The 20,530-nt window shown below is 41.1% G+C and overlaps 1 protein-coding gene and 1 long non-coding RNA gene across 17 annotated transcripts in view; one reads left to right on the top strand and one right to left on the bottom strand.

Moving 5' to 3' along the window:
* Positions 1-20,530, top strand: part of TOM1L1 (target of myb1 like 1 membrane trafficking protein) — a 158,880-nt gene that overhangs the window by 120,667 nt on the left and 17,683 nt on the right. For 7 of the 16 annotated variants that reach the window (XM_074847047.1, XM_074847046.1, XM_074847051.1 and 4 more), the window contains 2 exons: positions 1,130-1,195; positions 16,527-16,605. The exons of 1 other annotated variant lie outside the window; for it this stretch is intronic. In XM_074847047.1, coding sequence (XP_074703148.1) covers positions 1,130-1,195; positions 16,527-16,605 — 145 coding nt within the window. Of the gene's footprint in view, positions 1-1,124; positions 1,196-13,891; positions 14,025-14,192; positions 14,278-16,526; positions 16,606-16,944; positions 17,040-20,530 lie in introns of those variants that run through there. 8 more of the 16 variants (XM_074847055.1, XM_074847058.1, XM_074847054.1 and 5 more) reach the window with 5 other exon arrangements.
* On the bottom strand, positions 9,318-13,690 carry LOC141932944 (uncharacterized). The gene is made up of 3 exons (XR_012625965.1): positions 13,234-13,690; positions 12,800-12,869; positions 9,318-9,972 (listed from the first exon to the last, which is right to left on the bottom strand). It is a non-coding gene; the product is annotated as an uncharacterized LOC141932944 (long non-coding RNA).

The following is a 20,530-nucleotide window of genomic DNA, read 5'->3' as shown; positions in this document are numbered from 1 at the left end:
TTGCAAGATGGGTGCATTAGCTGCACAGTTTTCTAGCTGAAGATCATCCAAAATACATGAATACATCTTGGCCTTTGGGAAGGGCTGTATTCACAGAGCATTTAAATGAGTTTTTTCAGATATTGCATGAAGATATTTTTACACTCATAGGGGAATAATGCAGATCTGTCTGAGGTTCCCTGTACCAGCAAAGCTGTCTCTCTCTGGAACATGCTACAGAATGGGTAAGAGCTTCATAGGCAAAAATTGAGAATTTTAAGACCATATTTTAAAACTGTGTTCAGGTGGGGTTTTTTAATGCAGTTGATAACATGAGTTGCCTGTATGCATCCTCGCACACCCATGGATGCCATGATTTGTCATCTCTGTGCAATCTCACCTGAATTATGCACATACTAGTCACTGATGCAGATTAGACATGCAATATTTGTACACTTTTTAAAATGTAGGTCACCTTCATGAATAAAATTTCCTGACAGTGGCCTAGCCTGTCTTTGCCAAGCTGAGCATGCTGTTAGCCTGGCTCCACTCTATAAAACTGTAACACGTGCAGTGCAGTAGGTTAATGACTGCATGAGTGAAACTACTGTTACCTTCCCAGCTGAAGGTTATCAGCTTTGACAGCATTTGCTGATGTCCAGTGAACCATAAGCCATATTCTAGGGGTACTTATCACTTTACTGTCTTACCACCAAGGCAATTCATGAGCAGTTTGTGAGGAAAAAATGTGAGCAGGGCTGAGGAGGACATAGGAAATTTTGGAGGGAAAAAGAAAAGTATTAGGCGATGCTAACTCATCAAAATAGGCCATGAAATAGGCCATAAAAGAGATGAAACAATAAGAGAGGCATCATAGTGGAAATAACTATAGCACCATCCATGTCAGGCTGGTACACTCTCTTCACTCATTCCCAAACCTGCCTGATTTGAAAGCAATCTTTGACATTTGTGCTCTGTTAGAACACTTCTTGCCAAGAGATCGCTGTATAGTTTCACAAATATTATTGAAGTCTCACACAGTGCCTGTGAGGTAGATCAGTGAAGTTATCTCATTTTTTCACATGAGTAAATTCCAGCATAGAGAGGTGAGTGATTTTTCTTTTCTTTTTCTTTTTTTCCCTGAGACCAGAGTCCTGGCTCCTCCATCCTGGTTTTATAACTTGCACTGCACTATCTCTGTTTTAACAGAGTCCTGGTAAGTAATTTTTGTACATTAAATATAATTTCTGTTTATGGGTCAGATGTGTCTATACTTGGTGCTAGTCCCTATGCATTAAAAGAGAAAGAGGAGGTGCTGCTCAATAGGATTACAGTTGCTAATGTTTTGCCAATAAGCCTGAAATATTCTTTAGTAGTTAGTGTCTGTTCTTACCTTGATGGCAACAGTGTAGAGAAATATTTGGAAAATCACTGGTAATACCAAAAGGTTGAAGAGCTTTCCCTATTACCCAGCTCATGGATATTATGTGATGCCTCATCCTGAGGGAAAGCTGTGATTTCTCCCAATAAAGATAGTCCAAAGACACTTCCATCCACAGAGCAGGAACTTGTGAGCATCTGAACTGTAGCTCCTATGAGGTACAGCAGTGGTTCCCACAGCTACAGAAATGTGTATTGACCAGAAATAATACATTTTGCATTAAATAAAGTACACATTAAGTAAAACATTTTTATTTGGTAATGTAGAGAGTACTGAATGACTGTTTATTTGTAGAGGTTTGATTGACAACATCATGGTCCTAATCAAAAAGAAATGCTTAATAAGTTTACTTTTGAAAAGCAAAGGGCTAAGCACTAAGATTTTCTGGCGAAAAATATAGAATCAGTCATTCTGTGGAATGCTTATTTACAATCAGTCATTAGAAATATAGAAAGAACTGAAAAAACTTACAGGGGAATAAAGATTGACTCAACTGATAGCTAAATATTAAATATTAACAGTGTTCATAAGAATGAAGGAAATTACAAACGGCTTACCAAACTGAATTGTCCAAAATGACTGACTGAATCAAGAAGTTAAACATCCTTGGGCAAAGCAAACTATGTATCAGCAAAGGTCATTACTGTTTCCTCATAGGGTTTAGCTCTTACACTTTGCAACTGAGCTGCGTTTTTAAAAATAGTTTCAGTATGCAGACTTAAAGGTCTTGGTCTGTGTTAAACAGAGAGGCTTTGAAACCAATTCCCTCCAGCAGCTGTTAATGAATAGGAGCAGGTTATTAGGATGTTACTTGTAGCAGCTACCTGTGTGATACTGTGTGTGAAGGCTACACCAGCCACACAATGGTTAAAGATCAGAGGTTTAATTACCCGTATTTTACTGGGCTTGCCTTTAGGCCTCAGAAATGAAAGGATTGAAAGAAGAGCAAATGAAAGACTTTTTTTTGTCGTCCATGGGAGCAGTTTCAGGACCGCAGCTTGCCAGCGTGCTGTGCGCTGCATCTATGCTGTTGTACCTATTACCATCCCGTTGCTGTTTCAGGTTGTGGCAGTAGAATTAATTTCCTTTATTATAGCTGTATTCTATTGGTACAGGACTTAGTAAAAAACTAGAATTTATGTGAAACACAGAGAAACTAGTGATCGCTTTTCCAGTATGTAGGTAAACATACATCTATATTCAGAAGTCTGCTGACAATATTTCACAATATTGCATATTTTCTGCAATTGATTTAAGCAACAGGAACAGCAAGAGTATAACTGCAGCTCAAGTACCCTGTTCACAAGATGATAGTGCACTGTTAACTGAATCAAAGCTAAGACTAAGCGCTACTTGAAGCTTATTACCATTCAAGTGAGACCAGTTAAAAAGCAAGCACCAATTTAGAGCTAGTGACCTTGAGCTGTGAATGTTGTATTATCAGATGCACTGAACAAGGATTTGGCTCAGCTGAGGGGTAGGCACAAACTCACAGTAAAGAAATTATAAGTAACAAGCCACTGCATGAGAGGCTCCGTCTGCCTTGCTTTCAGCCCTCATTCCCCATAAAATCAGAAAATTGATGGTAAATGCACAACATCTTATTGTCCATGGGTGGTTAGAGAATTCCAAATTGAAAGGGGCTGAGGTTATTCTTGCTTAGCAGATGAAATGCTAACTATATTTCAGTGCATTTGTGTATAGCAATGGAAAACATAATTTATCTGGGATGTCAGGAATTACATTGCTTTTCATTAACCTTAAATGATGTTACAAGGCTTTGCTCTACTGCTATGTAGGTACATGTACTGTCTATTTCTGTGCATATGTATAGATACAGAATTAAGGCAGTGTTGGAGATTCCTCAAAACCTTGCTAGGAGAAACCTGTTAAGAGCTTATAGCAGTTATTTATTTTATGTTTTAAAAATTCAATAGACTCCAGTTAATCTGTGTTCTGGTAATCCACAGAATAGTGACTGAGCCAGACACTTAGCTGGTGTAATGTAGTGAAGCTCTTCTGAAAGCAACAATCAGGCTGCTGCACTAAGATGTAAGAGGCTTAGGCTCAATTCCCTAATTTACCGCAGATCTCTTGTGGAATCTTGGGCAAATTCCTTATATCTAGACGAAAATAAAAGAGTTTACAGGCATTGAAGAAAGTTTGAATCCTGACAATGCTCATACTTCCTACATGATGTGTAAGGAGAGCAAGGCTCATTAAATGGAATACAAAATAAAACCCACGGCTCAGCATTGTCACATAATTTCTATATGGCTTTAGGAAGCCAATTTTACAAAAGAAGGCCTAACCCTGCATATTTCCAATGAGAGTCCTCTGGTACTGCTTACATCAACAGCCGAGCATCTAGTCTCTTACTGCTCCTGAAGACGGGTGTGAATTAGGGGCCAAGCTAGTCAGTTCAGTCATGACAAAAGACTTTGTGGGCAGGCATGGAAACAAAATTTTCCAGCCTCTGGTCAAGCCACAGCTGAAAGTGTGTTTCAAGCATCAGATCTCTGGAACTAGGCATCAAAAGAGGGACTTCAGAGAAATTAATGACTCTTAACATTTAATCTTTCCATTGTTGCTTCACGACCTCAATATGGAATTGGAAGGTAAATGCATTAAGGAGTATAAAGCATTCAGTTACTGGAGCAATGGGGACCATATAAGTAGCTAAAATTAATAGATGCTGTCATTTATAATTGCTGAGAGTCCAAGCACCAGAGTGCATTACAAGTGAGTATGGTGGGAAGGTTTGAGCTCTTGAGTTGATAGTCTGATCTCTGATCCATACAGGCAGAGCTGCCTGGGGGGCCATTGGATGGAGGTGTGCCAGACTATAAAGGTCTGCCCTGCAGACAAGACTGCAGAATAGGCACCTTCCTAGCAGTGGTGCAAATACAGGATGTAGATGCTCTGTAAGCAAGTGGTCAAGTGAGCAGTGATGTCAACGCCCTTTTTGTAGCTTTGTGTTTCAGATCATGACGAAAGAAATCTTTATTGTGGACAGAGTTCCAGGAAAAGTGGATGAAAAACATTTTAGGGAACAATTCTGTCATAAGAAAGGGTGGAGAAGTGGGCCTAGTAACCATTTGAGAGACCAGAAACAAGCAGAAGAAAATATTAAATCAAATGAGAAATGTACGGTGGGTCTTCTGTGAAATTAGAGAAACGTTTGGGGGCAAATTCTGCAGAATTACCACAGGACAAGTATCTAAGGAAGGTGTGTGAGCATGAGTGTAGTACATCAGGAAACAAGTTTCATCCATCCTACCTGCAAGATACTGCTTTGTCAAATGACATCTCACCATGAATTGAAAAGTTAGTATTTGCTCTCTGTTACTTTTGATGTTGATAGCATTTTCTCCAGCCTCATCTTCTTCCGCTCTTCGCATTTGACCAAGGACAGATATTGATACCCATTTTGACTATTCAGGAACATTTTCTGACACAAAATCTCACTTTGAGAGAAGTGTGGCAATTTACAGTTGAGTTACTTATGGCTGGATCTCAAATCCTCCTTTTAAGCAGGACTGCCAAAAGACAGTGATTTGTCAAGTGTGCCATCAGGAGCCCAGCATTGTCCTTAGAGATGAGAACAACCTGCACCTGGCATTAGGCTTTGCATAGAACAAAGCATCTATGGGAGAGCTCCAGCCATCTTAACCTGGTCCTTCTGTACAAACCAAGCAGAAAAGGCAGAGAAATGGTTACTGCTCTGCAGCTGGCATATTTTCCTTATTCATTGTATGTGCTGTGAAACTGCACAAAGTCCCTGCCAAAATCAGCATGAACTCTGCTAGGCATTCCCTGTCTCTGTAACAGGGATTGTTCAGGTGGGGAATTCCTGTCCAAACTGGTGGTCCTGAGCAGGCATTTGCACCATCCAGCATGTGTGTAATGAGTTACTCCTTTTCCCTCTCCCTGTGACCTCTGATCCCTACTTCTATAGGCAATGCAAATACCCCTGCTCCTTCCTCTCCCTGCCAGGACTGTTGTTCTGTGGTTAGCCAGAACAAACATGGACCATGATAGAGCAGGAACCAAGTTTAGGTTTGCTGGATCCTAGCCTGGCTTCACAAAGGCTGCTTTCATGTTAAAATTCAGCAATGCTTTTCAGAAAGCATCAGTGCAAAACCTCTCTAGGCTGACAGGTCAAAAGCAGAGTTTGGCTCTGAACTTCACGTGTTTTTTCAAGCAGCGGTATGTGTACAATTTAGCAGTCTCTCTGCTCACGAGATCAGAATTAGGGAGTGCACATAAATGAGTGTCATTGCAAGGAAAATGAGTGTCCTGAATTAGTACAGAAGATGGAGGAACTCTTGCTCGTTTTCAGAACCAACTACATTAGTAAGCAGCCACAGACTTGGTGCAACAGTTTAGTATGGGAAGACCTCTGATGTATTGATCATGGTGGAGAAAGCAATTCCTGGAGGCTCTTCCTCACAGCTGTCTCCACAACAAACAGTTCAAATAATTGTAATGCTCTTCTACTGCATTGAATATTTCAGTAAAAAATTCCTACATTGCTGACATGGTGCATCATTAGTCACCGATAGCTGTGGTGAAAACTCAAGTATGGACAAGCTGAAATTTCCAATTTTCCTATAGGACTGTGCTGCCTGTTAGAATGAGCATGCACAGTGCACCCAGAACTGTTCTCTGCTTTTGGAACTACCAGTGGGATTCCTGCAGTGTGTGAACTGTACCTTTTAGACATAATGAGAATTGTTTCACACAGCATTAAATTACTGGTAGCTGCAGAGCCTTGCAAATGCCAGTGCTCCGGCTCCCTGGGTAAAATGTACTGCACAGAAATGTTTGCCAAAAACATCAGTGTGGAGATGCAGCCAAAGCAGTGAGTATACTTTGAGGTTTACAGCTCTGAACAGAGATTCAGAGATTTTTACCTTAAGTTTCAGAGCAGCAATCAGCAATAATTTCACCCTGCTCCATCCTGATACAGGGGACGTACCTTCTGCAATTTCTCTCCTTACTGAACTTAATTACAGTGAGCTCAGGCTCCATGACAGGTCGCTGTACAACCTCTTTGGTTTATATACATGCTGCAGAACCCAGTGAACTGCAATGCAAAGTAAGAGTCTCAACTCCATGAGAAATGTGTGTGATTCCTCTGCTCCACAGTATTCGAGGCTTAGCATGACAGAGGTGACAATGCCATAAATCTCCATTTAGGCCACGTGCATTAATCCATTAGCACCAACTGTGCAGAAGCCCCATAGATCAGAGCCACGTGCACTGGACAGCAGTCACTAACCACACAGAAGTGTCGTGGAAGTAAAAGAAATCTGAATACTTTCTTCCTTAGAAGAGGGCTCAGTCCAAACACAGGAAGATATTGTTTCTGTGTTCAGATTAAGAAACCAGATGAACGTTTGCCTCCCTTAGCAACAGGGAAAGATGTTCTTTAGCTTTCGTTGAGTTACAGCATCAAAATCTGCACTTATTTGTTTCTTCTATTAACTGTCAGATATATAGCTGATTCTTTCCATTTAACAAGTTGGCAAAATCTCTACATCCTCCACTCCGACAGCAGGAAAATCAGTGCCTTTGAAGTGTGTCTTTTGGTATGTCCTCATAGCTCTGTTTCCACTATTGGAGAGAAGTTGGGGGTTTTTTTAACTTTCTAGTTCTGAGGCAATTAATATGTGGTAAAATCTACAGCTGGTGGGAAATCTTTCCAACAAAACTCCTCTGATAAGTGAATACTGATTTGTCAAAATCAAAACTGTTCCTGGGTATCTGTTTTCATTCAATTCTAGTTCTGAAATTGCCAGTGTATCTGGTTCTGCATTCTCAAAATGAAACCTAACAATTTTTTGGCTTTGAATAGTTTTTTGATTGACTGGGACAAAAAGCATAGTTTGAACTGTTCTTTTGTTAAAGAAAAACAAAAACACTAGGGAAATCCTAACATGGGCAAAACACTTTGTCATTTTTATATGATATTAACACATGAAAAAAATACGAAGTGGCTCATTCTGAAGAGAATTGTGCCATAAATTGTGTGTGTAGTTAAAAAAAAACCAAACCCACACCAAAATACACAAATCCTGCAACATTTCCTTCCCTAGCAGAAAAACACCAAAACAGAGACAGAGAACCTGTATCCAAATGATCCTCTTCAATAACCGTCTACTGAAAGACTGTTTCCTCAGTTCAACTAAGAGACTGTGTATACCATCATGATAGATGAGACTTGCTGAGACTTTAGATAAAGACTCCTGTGGAACAGCAAAATTGATGGAGAGCTCAAAATCATGGCACTGGCTGCTTCTTGCTTTCCTTAAAATATTGACCTTGGTAGCTTTTCAGGCCATGCCTGTGTTTCCTGTAATGCATTTATGTGATGTGAGCTAACATTTTTCTAAGCCGCTTTATCAAGCGACTGAAGTTATTAGTAAAATTATGACATTTGTTGTCCCATATAAAAGATGAAAATTAGTCTTTTACTTCATGCTCAGTTTGAGTAACAGTAATTGTAGAGTAACCAACTAGTTCTGTCATTTACCTTGGCATCACACAATTTTTTAAAAACTCACAACCTAAGAAAAGACTAGATTTTGTTTTTAGAGGAAAGAGGAGTAAAATGAACCCAGCAAAAGCTATAAACCAAATTAAGAACACAGATTTATAAGCTTCTTTGCCTTTAAAAACTAGACAGAGCAAAATCTGTTGCTATTGTTATTTTTATCCTGAGAAGTCACCCTGTGCTACAATATACTAAATGGTACTGTGTACACTGCTCACTGTAAAACAGCTAAACATCCATGAGTCATTTGTTTAATCATTTCTGAGTTTTTATGCCAAGCACCTGCCTTTTAATTTGCTACAACCAACCTGAAACATCTGTCAATTTTTCCCCATGAATTAATAACTCTGTAATTAAAATCCAGCAGAGAACTCAGCTGAGACTCCTGGTTAATTAGGACAGGAGATAGCCATGTGAGCGGCATGGCATTACATTAGTTGGAGAAGGCTTGGATTGGAACCAGGGCTCTGTGGGTGACACAGACCTACCAGTCCATGATTTAACTATGAAGCTTTTGGGTATTTGTTCCAGTAGCCGGTATGTCTATTTGTAGGCAATCCAATATTGCTGAAATTATTTAATCAGGACACATTGCCTGAAAACTATTTTCTTTAAACGTGTATTTTTAAAGAATCTGGTTTTAGTTATCACTACTCTCCAAATACTAAGAAAATGAGAAGAAACAGTGCTGAACTAAGCTCTCCCCTAGAGCTGTTTTGCACTTCAAGTGGCAGTGGGAGTGTCACAAAGAGAAAAATTACCTTCTTGGTAAAGGCCATACCTGCTGCTAATGTGCAAACGTCGAGGATTTTAGTTTCTTCCAGGATTGCATTCTACCCTGATAATTGCAATAGTGTCCAAATAATTAAGATTGTTCATGGTACAGAAAATATCAGCTTGATGCAGGTTGATTCCTGCAGCTTTTGAAAGGATTCTCATAGCACATACTTGATACGTAAGGATTTGGGAATTGGTTTTTTGCTTTTTGTTTTGTTTTAAAACAGCAGACAAAAATGTTTGTTGTTATATCACATTTCAGCACACCTATAGATGAAAACATCTATCTGAAGACCTCATTATTTGTCAAGTATTTTTTTAATTTTAGAAAGCACACCAATTAACATCACAGAATTTTCCAAGCTTGTTCATTGAAAGGCAAAAAAATTTGTCTTGCAGCTGAATGAGATACGAAAGATTTTTTATAATGAACTTCAATAATTTGAAAACAAAATTGAACTAAACTTGTAGCACACAGTAATGTATACCATATATAATCTGAATGTCCTGCTGTGTACCACAGAGAAAAAAAAAGTGTCATGATAACTCAGAAGTCATTCCTGTTTTAATTGGACAATTGTGTTTTACTACGGTCCAAATTCACAAGGGATCTCCTATGAAAGAAACTTCTTTAAATAGCCTTTAATGTAACGAGATGTTCGGCCAATTCATATATTCTTCATTGTCAGCTTAAGTGAACCACTTATTTGCCATTTTCCTTTGCAGGCAAGATGATAGAAGAGTTCCCAGGTTCTCATATACTGGCTTGCCGTAAATCTGAATTACCGAGTTCATACCTTATCTTCCATTTTGAGCTTGCTCTTTACACAGCAGTATATATACAGCAGTCACATCCCGTTCATGGGAAAACTACCTACAATTCCTGTAATTTAAGATTCAGGGAGTTTATTATTTCTTCTTAAGTCTTCCTGTGAGATTCAAGCAAAGGATTCTACCTTCCAGTGGATAAGGTATATTTAATAATTAACCTCATACAGGAAAGTTGAGTCAAGACTCACAATGTTCTGCAGTATATAATTTCTTTATAAATCTAGAATCCATTGCAGGAAAATATGCCTTTGGAGAGATGCTGAGGGAACTGGATGATGCATCTTTGTCTCTGAGAAGGTGAACTTGAGAAAAGGCATTGGTAGATTTCCTAAATATACAACAGAATATTTATCTCCAGTCTTGATCCAGCGAAAAAGGAGGATTCCTGAAAGGAAAGGGAGGAGAGGCAAGAAAGTGTTTGGATTAACACCACAGCATGAGAGTAGAATCTCAGAGGGAGGTAATGTGCAATATCTCATTTAAAAAAAAAAAAAAAAAAAAAAAAAAAAAAGGTTAAGAGCTGTAAAATACATATTTCTGAAAGATTTTACACTCCGGTACACATGGTTTTAGTTTCAAATTAGCTGTAAGTCCCATAGTGTTATTTAAAAAAAAAAAAAAAAGTTTTTCACTTGGAATTCTGTGTTCTAGAAGGGGGAGAAATACAGATTTGTCTGACTTCACATGGAAGTCCCAGCGCAGAGACAGTGTGCTGAGGCTGTGTGGTCCAGGAAATGAGGCACAAAACAGAGAGTGAGAAAACCTGACTGTCATCCACTTGTTCAGTGTGGAAAAATACCACATCCCCTACCTTCTTCTGCCTTTGGAGAGCTTTACATTGCATGTACAATCTTTTTTTAAAATTTTCAAATGACAAGAAAGCCTTATAATGCTAGAGAGCTGCACCTGAACCACAGTGTGTATATGAGAAAAGCCAATATGGCTGAGAGGGAATTGCCTTTTCGATAAACCATCCTTCACCTCGAGTAGCCACCGCGTGAAAAATGAGGAGATCCGTTGAACAAGATTGCCCTCTGCAGGCTACGGACACCTCCCGCCTTCACTGCGATATTTGTTCCTCTTTTCTACACAGGCAAATTAAGTATGTTGCCTTTAAAAAATAAAATAGTAATTACTTCAGTAGATATTTGGGGACAGCTCTGTGTTCTTAGTGAGACCGGGTCCCAAACATTAATTTAATTTGCTCAAACAGCTCCTGATTAGGTTTGCTGTTATCTGAGGGCAATGAGCTAATGGAGATGATGCAGAAGGGATTTGATTTAGCCCTCTAGCTGTTTGTTCAAGTTGAGCTACCAGCACAGGCCGTAACCAGCATCTGGTCTAATGAGCTACAGCGAGGATCCCGCTGATTGTATCTTTGTTGTACTCGATAACAAGAATCACACTAAAATAGACTTCTGGTGAAGACTCTGAGAGTAAATACAGCTCCTGGGAGATGGAGGAGGGAATACTTTGCAACTCCTCAGTCAATCTCTGCTGAATAATGATCTTTTAAGAATCTCTCTTGTTTTTAAACTAAACCAGAAATCACCACCATTGGTTTATAATTTTCATATAACGAATAACATCATGTACAAGTCATAAATAAATCATAAATCAGTTTATGAATATGATAGCTGTTTTAAGTATTTCCCTCAATGTGCTGTGTGTGTGATTCCTTGAAAATAGGACTGAAGAGTAAATAAGGTAAAGGTGTGGTTTTTAAAAAACTAAATTAATGATATATAACTCTGAACTTTAAAACCAGCAAAACTAGATTGCAGAATTCTCTGCATAGCTATAGCAATTAGGGATGTGATTTTGTATTTGTAATTGACATAGCAACATCAGCAAAATCTCTAGTACAAATAAAATTACATTGACAAGCCTGCTTATGTTGGTATAATACATGTTAGCTTCAGGCAGACATAAACTGAACACTTTTGTTTCAAAACATTTTGCAAACAGAAATTATTTAGCCTCTTCTTTCTCTCTTTTTATAACATACTATGTATGCTTGCAAAAGACAGAAAATGTCTCTTAATAGTAATATTTAAGTATAATACTATATCTGCAACAACAGTAAAATTGCAAGGAGTGCAGTAGGGCTGTCCTGGGACTCTTGACCACCGACGCATAAATACCAAAGACTCCAGTCCGGAGAAGGCTGAAGGGTCAGGCAGACTTGTTTCAAGCAGAACCTAAAGCCCGCCAGGAGTTCATAGATGTAGACCAGTAGCTGATTTCAATAAGTTTAATCAGTAAATTCCAATGAAAAAAGGCTTCATCAGATTTTTTTTGCCCCTGACTAGCTCAATAAAATATGCTCTCTGAAACAAGACCTAATTCGCATCGCAGGTTTAACAAGGGCTCATTTAAATAGGCCCTTATTTCAGTTTCAGTGTTAAAGAGCAAATGAAATAAACACCAAAGTTTAAAGGATGTCTTTCAAAATTCTGCAACCAAGAATAAATAAACTCCTGTTTTGACAGATGATGTCTTGTGTATAAGCAAATGACAAGACTAACAGAAGTGGGGAAAATTGAGACGCGTTCATTAGAAACAGTCTCAAATGGAACCTCAGCAAGCTGTATCGTGAACTCCACCCATTTACTATAGAAAGAGTAAGAAAAAGACTCAGCTCCTACATTTATTGTGCATTATAAACCTGCCTAAAAGTTCTTGTAATAACTTGCTTTTTGTAGAAATACTTGCAGGTACGCAAAAATGTTCTTCTCCAGCCTTTACGGTGAAGCCATCCAGTAGATGGGGCCATGGAGTTATACAAAATACAAAGAAAGTAAAGGGAGTTTATCGAGGAAGATCAGCATCAGTGCAAATAGAGCTTTGTTAATTCATGAAATTCTAATGTCAGGCAAATAATTTATTTGGTTATATCATGTTCTGACTGTATGCCTGATTAAGCTGTACTCAAATGCTAGTTAATATGATTCCATATTTGTTTGATTCTGAAATAATTACAACTCTCAGTCAACAAAAATTACAGCCGAGGCTTTAATTTTCATTCATGCCACATTCGTTCCCAAGTATTGTATAGGTCTGAGATAGTCAGACTTGTGAAGTGACACAATGGAAGTAATTGATAGTAATTGTAGCAAGGAAGTCCCACATGTGGAAACGTGTATGTGGCGAGACGAACATGTTAGTGGTTCCTATATAACACAACGGATGACTTTATGTATGTAACTTACATGCACTGGTTGTTTGGGTTTTTTTTTTTTCCCTGCTTCTTTGAGATCTGGGCATCTGTTTCGGTTAAATCTGTGAAACAGAAAAGAAGATATGGGTTTGAGAAAACACATATGAATGTTGCAGGAGCAGTGGTCAGCCCTGGTGACTTCATGGTGTGGATGCTTAAGTTTGAAATGTGTCCGCACGTAGTGTGCAGTATGGTGTAGCAGAAGTTGTCACTCTTGCTGCATTTGCAGTCTTCTTTTAAAATGAATGAATTGCATGTAATCAATTTAACCAGCAAATTACATCAGGTATCAGTTTAAAAGTGCACAGTCTATTTTGCTGCATTTGAAAAGCCTGATTTTCTGTCTCGTACCTGAAGATCTTAACACTTAGATCATAAAGCTAATCCTTTAAAGTCAGTCCTGCTATTAAAAATTCTTCAAACTACCTGAAAAGACAAAATCACCATCGGTGGTCTGTGCTGAACAGATCCGTGGGGCTGAGTGCTGCAAAGCAGGGATTTTTTTTTCCCTTTCCGCTGAAGTTGACGTAGGTTTCCAAGTCACGGGTGCCAACAGACAGCTTGGAGCCCCTGGGCAGGTTGGACCCAGGTGCTGTGAGTTTTTCCTTACGAAGTGCCAAGTTCCTCGCGGTTCCAGCTGTTAAGCCCCATTTAGGAGATGGCTTAGGGACCCCTGTGCTAGGCGGGGGTCCCGTCACACGTTAAGTGCTGGCCCAGGAGCAGGAGGCCGTGGCGGTGTGATCCCGCGTGGAGGCCCGTGGTGGGTCGCTCTGGGTGCGAGGCTGACCCGGCCGGAGGCACAGCCGGGAGCCCCCGCAGCCCCTCCGCGGGGGCCCCGCTCGAGGCCCGACCCCGGCCCGCGGCCGAGCGGGGCTGTGCCGGTCACCGCGCTGGCGCTTCCCCCGCCGCTCCGCGGGGACTGGAGCGGAGCGGCCGCGCAGGTGCCGCGGGGAGCCCTAGGCCCGCGGGGGCGGCGCGGGGCGGTGCTGCCCGGCCGGGATCAGCAACGAGGAGCCGCAACGGCACCTGGAGGCGGCTCCGCCCCAGGCCCAGGAAGGGAGCGACCAGCGGGGCGGGAGGGGAGCGGCCGGATCCGGCGGGACGGGACGGGACGGGGCAGCCGCCCCTCAGAGGCCGCGCGACTCCGCCGGTAGGGGCCATGGCTTTCGGGAAGGCTCCGAAGGACCCTTTCGGCACCGCCGTGGGCAGCCTGGTCGGTGAGTACCGAGGGGGCGCCGCGTCCCGCCCCGCCCTGCCCCGCAGTCTGCCTGAGGGGAGCCGGGGGGCGCCGCGTCCCGCCTGGCTGCGCGGGCCGTGAGGGGTGCGGCGGGCCGGAGCCTCCCGCGCTGCCCGGCCGGCTGTACGGGCTCCCCTTGGCCTTTCAGAGCGGGCGACGTTCGGAGCGCTGCAGAGCGAGGAGTGGGGACAGTTCATGCACATCTGCGACGTGATCAACGCCACGGAGGAGGGGTGAGCGGGGCAGGGGGCTGCGGGTCGGCGGGGGCGCCCCGGTGTCAGAGGGAGCGGCAGGGCCGGCACCTGCCCCCTTCACGGGCGGGAAAGGAGAACAGCCGGGGTTTGCACCAGCGCCGCTCCAGGGCAGGGCAAAATCGAGCAGGCGGCGAACGACGCGGATGTAAAATTACCCAAAACGAAATAGCAGCAGGAGCAGGGACCGTCGGGTCCTGGGCAGAGTTCTGCCGGTCTCGGGGCGCCTTGCTCAGCCATCAGGGCTCGCAGGGACTGGACCCGGAGGCTCTTCCCGCTGGCACGTGCTGCAGGAAGGGGATAACGTGAGTTTCTCTGATGTGTTCTGTATAACCTGTACCGCGTGTCAGCCTAAATGGGGACCCCTTTGCTCTGCAAAACCCAGCCTGGAAAAAGACCTTGCTTGCCTACAAGGCTGTTTAAAACTCTGTGCTTTTAACTTTTTATTGGCGTTCCCCACTATGCAACTTCTCAGCCAACCTGCATCACAGCAGGAGTGGAGCAGTGGCTGGGTTTCTGTGCAGTAGGATCCCTCACGTAAAGGATGTACCCACGGCTCTCGGGACAGCTCTGAACAGCCACGTTCTGGTTTGCTCAGCCACTTGCTGCTTTGTGCTTCCTTGTTCCCACCTGTAAAAGGAGAAGGAAATTTGTTCTCATGCAAGATTTGCTTCAGCGTTGCATTGCAAGAACTCACTGCTGGCAGTGGCATATTTTAACACAGACTGGAGAGCTTTCTCCGGGAGAATTATGCCGTAGTTTCTGCACAAGTATGGGCTTTTTTTATATCAGCTTTTTTTTCCTTTCATTTTTTTGGATCCCACACTCTCACCCGTGGCTGTTAAAGCATGGAAGGTCAGTAATAACTCCCTTCTGGTCACTGGCGTAAGCAGCAGCGTGCTGTGACCCTCAGCGTTAGTTTTTATGCAGAGCTTCTATGCAACAGAGCTTTTTTAAATAAACTATTTCCTCTTGTGCACAGCTTATGCTTACAGAGGAACTCCTTGTAACTTCCTCCTAGGCAACTACTACTAGTCACAGTGTGTAACAGGATGCTAGGAACAGCAGAACTGCTGTATCTAATTAGGCAAATGGTTATTTTAATGCAGTATCCAGCTCCTGACCAGAGCATTTCCAGATGCTTCAGTGAGAGAAGGAAGAAGCAGGAGTGGAATAGTAGTAGTAGTACAGCTTTCTGCAAGGGAAAGTTTTCTTCTCTGTTCTCGTACTCCTGTCCATCTCTTGATGCTCTGCTGGTATGACTGGGTATGACACAGGATTAAGAAAAATAGAGAAGTCTCTTCTTTTTTTCTGATGAAGTCAACAACACTTCAAACTGAAAAATGCAGTGATGGTAAATACCTATTTAATTTCATTGACTTTGAAATATTTTCAACATAGTTTTCTTTTTTTCTTATTGAAACATTGTATTTATGCCTATTGCTCCATTTTAGATTCTAGAGAGCTCCTGAAGAGACTTTAGGACATCTTGTTTTTGTGATCATGAGCATTGAGCTGGCCCTTATAATTGTGTGCTGTAGATAGTCAATATTAATCAGGCAAAACTGTTTCCCATATGTGATAAGCTTGATACCATCATCCACCCTCTTCCTCCTACATAGATGGTTAAAAGATACGGGATGTATATATAGAAATCAAAATGACTGGGCTAGAACTGCCACTATCTTTAGGGTGGAATGGGTAGTCCATCCATACATGGTCATTACTCAGATGAGTTAAAAGCATCCTGCAATTATAAGATTGGAAGTTAGCCAAGACACCCCTACTCCTGACAGCACTCCCAGGAGAATATTTTTTAATTGCATCATACATGAAAAATAAGTACCAGTCAACTCTTGGTACAGCTGGCAATTGTTACTCCCTTTCATAGCAATAAAAGCTAGATAAATAAATCTATTGTACAGCAGCAAAATAATATAATTTTGGAGGAGATTTCCAGAGGAGAATAACTTTATTTCTCTGCACAAGTCTCTGGAGTAATGCAGTCTGCAGTAACAAACCTGATTCACTGCTTTGTTACTCTAGCTCAATGCTGAAGTGATTTTGCTGAAATCAATGGGGCAATTGCTCTAGTTTTATGTGGGTGTAAATACAGGGATGAATTTGGTCCTATATCTCAGGCCAGTATTCTTGGTTCTTGGATGAAGTTATGAACTAGAAAAACAGTCTGACTTCACTGGTAACTTCTTCTACTTAATTTCATGTCACAGGCCTAAAGATGCAGTTAAAGCGCTAAAGAAAAAGCTTTCCAAAAACTGTAACCATAAGGAGATCAGGCTTACCCTGTCTGTAAGTACAGCTATGTTTATATTAATTAGACACTAAGAAGGAAAACATCTTAAACGATAAGGTGGCATGCAAATTATCACTGACACAACTCCATGATGTTTTCTGTCTTTGTGTGTACACCACTACCCCAGTGCAGATCGGATGGTCTACTGGCGTTCAATAGAGCCCTGGATGATGCATATTCTTAAATCCATTGTTGTGTTTTTTGTTTTTTGGTTTTTTTAAATGTGTACTGTGTAAAAGTAGTATAGTTCTTATTTACTCCAGTGACTGTCCCTCTGTGAGTGCCCCACCTGTTTGTGAAAGATGCAGAGGTTGGGATGTTACACAGAAGCTATATTTGACCATTCTATTACTCACCTTGTGGTACTGATCTTAGTTAAACTAAGCGTGGTATGCAGCATCATGGAATGTGCAATACCTGTTTTGTAAAGGTAAGTGTTACCACGTATACATGAGAAACTTCAATGAAAGGGTAACCATGGTGAGTTAAGCAAGGGAACAAGACACAGGGTAAGCTGCGTAAGATTCAGATGTTAGACTAAAGGCTGGAGTGGCTCAAGATACCCTCATTTGAGATAACCTGGCCTCCAGAATCTCATGGTTTCTGAGCTATCCCAGAGTTTGGAGAAGTGTTGGGATTTCAGTCAATTTAAGGTTTACTGGAGCATGTTAATACAGTTTTGTAGGCTGTAGCAGGAAGTTACTAACACTGTTGTAAGTCCAGAGTTCCTGACTTGAATTACTCTTGGCTAACAATAGTGCAGTTGTGAATCATACCATTCTTATTCTAAGTTTTTGGGGATTTGTGTCGTTCATTATTTGTCTAGAAGTGTTTTCTTCACTGTTTCCTTATTTGAGGTTGTAGAGGCCTGTCTGGATTACACTAAGTAGTATTACTCATGGGCTTGGTATTTGTTATGCAAAATTATCTATATCGATATGTGCTGAGAAGTGATTAAGGAGGGTAGGTGATTGATAGTGTCAAATTGTAGGTCACTTAGCAATTGCCCAGGTGTCTCCTGACAAGTTAGAGCTGCAGATAAATGTGTTAAACATACCAATGTATACCTTCAGCTCATTCCATTTCCTCACTTCTTTCCTGTCTTCCTCCTCCACTGTCTCATGAGTCACCTTTTTGTGTGTTCTATGCCTTTGCATAACAGAAGCACTTGGTTTCCACTGTAATTGCAATCCCTGTATCAGATCTGCTTTCTTTCTCCTACAGTCTTTGTGCACCTTGGTCCTTTCTGAATATCTGACAGAGTCACCTGGAGTTATGATAACACAGTGCTTAGATTTAGGAGCCTTTCTCTGGTTATTTACTCTGCAGATATACCCAAGGTGACATAGTTTAGCTCTTAAGAACATGAAAGCGGGAGAAGGATCTTGTTTCAGGTGTATCCAAGGAAGAACTTTATCACGTTGACCTGGAAGCTCATTGTATTTGCTCGCAGGTGGAGTGTGTACCAGGTTTCGGTTGGGCTTATAGTTCAACACTTTCTCACAGTCTCTGCTATTCCAGGCCCTTTTCTCCATGTCTGTCCTCACCCACTCGCATGTACGCAGGTAACTGGGCCTGCCGGGCAATCACATCCTTTTGGCCCAGCTTCTGTTTTCTGACTGGGGATTTCTTCTCCCTGAGTTCCTTAATCTTTTGGGTTTTGGTTTTTGGTTTTTTAATAAGTGCCAGCTTCTCCTCTAACTCTCTCTTCCTGCTTTTGTTGTTACCTAACAGCTTCCATCCTTTGCCTCTCCCTCTGTCTCTGGCTCCTTTCCTTTTTCTGGTTTTCTACCAGTACTGCCATCAGTTTAGCATGTGTAAAACCTTTCCTTTGATGACCTCATTGTTGACCATATATGAATTTAACTCCTTTGTTCCCAAATCAGTCTTTCTGTGTGCTGTATCTTCTGGTTTTATGTTCTTGATTGCTTAATGAAATTGTTCCCATCTCTCATTCTGAAATGCTTAGTTTGGAACAACAAATCATTGCAAATGGAAAAAACAGAAATAATTTTAAACTCCTAAAAAAACACTTACCTCTTCAAAATTGTTTTTCTACAAAACTAAGGGCTCTCTTTTGATGACCTGTATGTTCTTGCCTGTATTTCATACAGTAAATGTGGTCCTCCAGCTTTTGAGACTACATCAAATTATCTCTCCTACCTACATTAGATATATTAGGTACATTAGATACAACTAAGATCTACAAATGACTTTTCTTTTGAAGTGTACTTTGATCTGCTTTTATTTACTCAGCCTTGAAATTCTGGTATTTAATCTTTCTAATGAAACTGCTTAAGGATCTTATTCCCAGAGAATACACACAGAGTGAAATGTGAAAATCGTCATCTCGGGTAGCACGACTGCACGTGTTAGCCCTGATTCCGTCACTGAGACGTGTTAAATCTCAACAGTGTCTTCCTCCTTCTGGCTCATAGATCCTTATTTGTTTACTTGGAGGAAGAAGGGTGAGTGCCAGCAGTATAATGTGTCGCTATGGCTTGGCTTCATGGACTCTGATCTACTGAAGTTACCTGGTGCTTGTGAAGTCACGCGGATCAAGGTGTATGTGTGTCAGGCCGTGAAGTTGCTTCATGCAGTCTTTGATAAAGCCAAGAGATCAGGCTTGGCAGCGGTGATTTTGCAATTGGAGTGAAGAGGATTAGAATTTTTAGGCAGGAATCCAACAAAGTGCGTGTGTTATTTGACTTCTTATTACTAATAGGCTTTGGATATGTAAACTCTGTTTATGTAGTGAACACTGAGGCATCTGGTCAGTTGTCTCTGTAGATCTCCCTTGGTTTTGCAAAGCATTTACTGTAGTGCCCCAGTTCTGAAGCCTGTAAGGTCTTAGAAACTGAACAGCACACAGAGAGGTAGTTTTACTGAATGTGTCCCTCTGTACCCATGTCTACACACACACTCTTACATAGAAAGCAGTGGGCGCAAATTTAAGGTGGAATTATTGTTTCACTTCTGCATTACATTGTTGGAAAATATTTTCAAGGAAGTCATCGGTTAGATTTCAATTTTGGCATTTGTTTTTTTGCCTTGGGCTTTTTTCTGGTTTTCCTTTTAATAATCTGTAAGTTTTCAGATGTAAAAAAGAATTTTAGCATGGCAGATGTGGCCTTCAGATTTTACTTTGTTAAATTAACATTTCACAAAGCAGAGGATCTAAAAACCAAAAATGTGAGAGTGCCCTCCAGCTCCTCAATCCAAAGAGTCCTCATCAATTTTATTATACTTTATGGTGTATATGGTCAAAGAGGAAAAAAAAAAGGATGTTGAGTGGAAGCAAAAGAAATCCATATTTCAGTATTTTTATATATATAATTTTAAAAATTCAAGACTTCTGAAAAATTAATATTTTTGAAATACAGAATCTTGTTAAAGTCTATGTAGCCACTACACTGTAACTGATGAATGGCAGCTGAAAAAGTTGCTTGTACAGGTTTCTTTTAAATGCTGGCTCTTGGAAATAGTGTCTTGCTGTTCAAAAACTCAACTGGATAGCCATCTGTATATGTTTAGCAGAGTGTAATCCTAGAGGTGGATTAATGGCTTGTTCCCTGCGAGTCAGCAATATGAAGAAGCAAACTGTTCAGCTGTGTTTTCTTGCATTCACCCTAGATCTGAGAAGTAGCTGTCACAAACTCCACCCATTCATTCCAGCTTTATGGACTGTGCCTGGCTTCTTTAGATAAGTAGATTGTCCTACTGAATTCTGAATGAGGTCTCCATTGATAAGGAATGCAGTTGACTTTCTGTTATATCCACCAACTTCTCCCCTTTTTGGTTTTGCCTTTCAGTTTGTCTTCACCTCAGTTCAGATGCCTTTTATCATTTTAGTGTTGCTGTCATGTGAACCAGAGGGCTTTGATTGTGCCATTCACCCCCCTTTTTCCTCAGTGCAGATCT

The sequence above is a fragment of the Strix aluco genome, chromosome 21 (genome assembly GCF_031877795.1).
Source record: "Strix aluco isolate bStrAlu1 chromosome 21, bStrAlu1.hap1, whole genome shotgun sequence".
NCBI lineage: Eukaryota > Metazoa > Chordata > Aves > Strigiformes > Strigidae > Strix > Strix aluco.
This window is presented reverse-complemented; position numbering and strand designations above follow the sequence as displayed.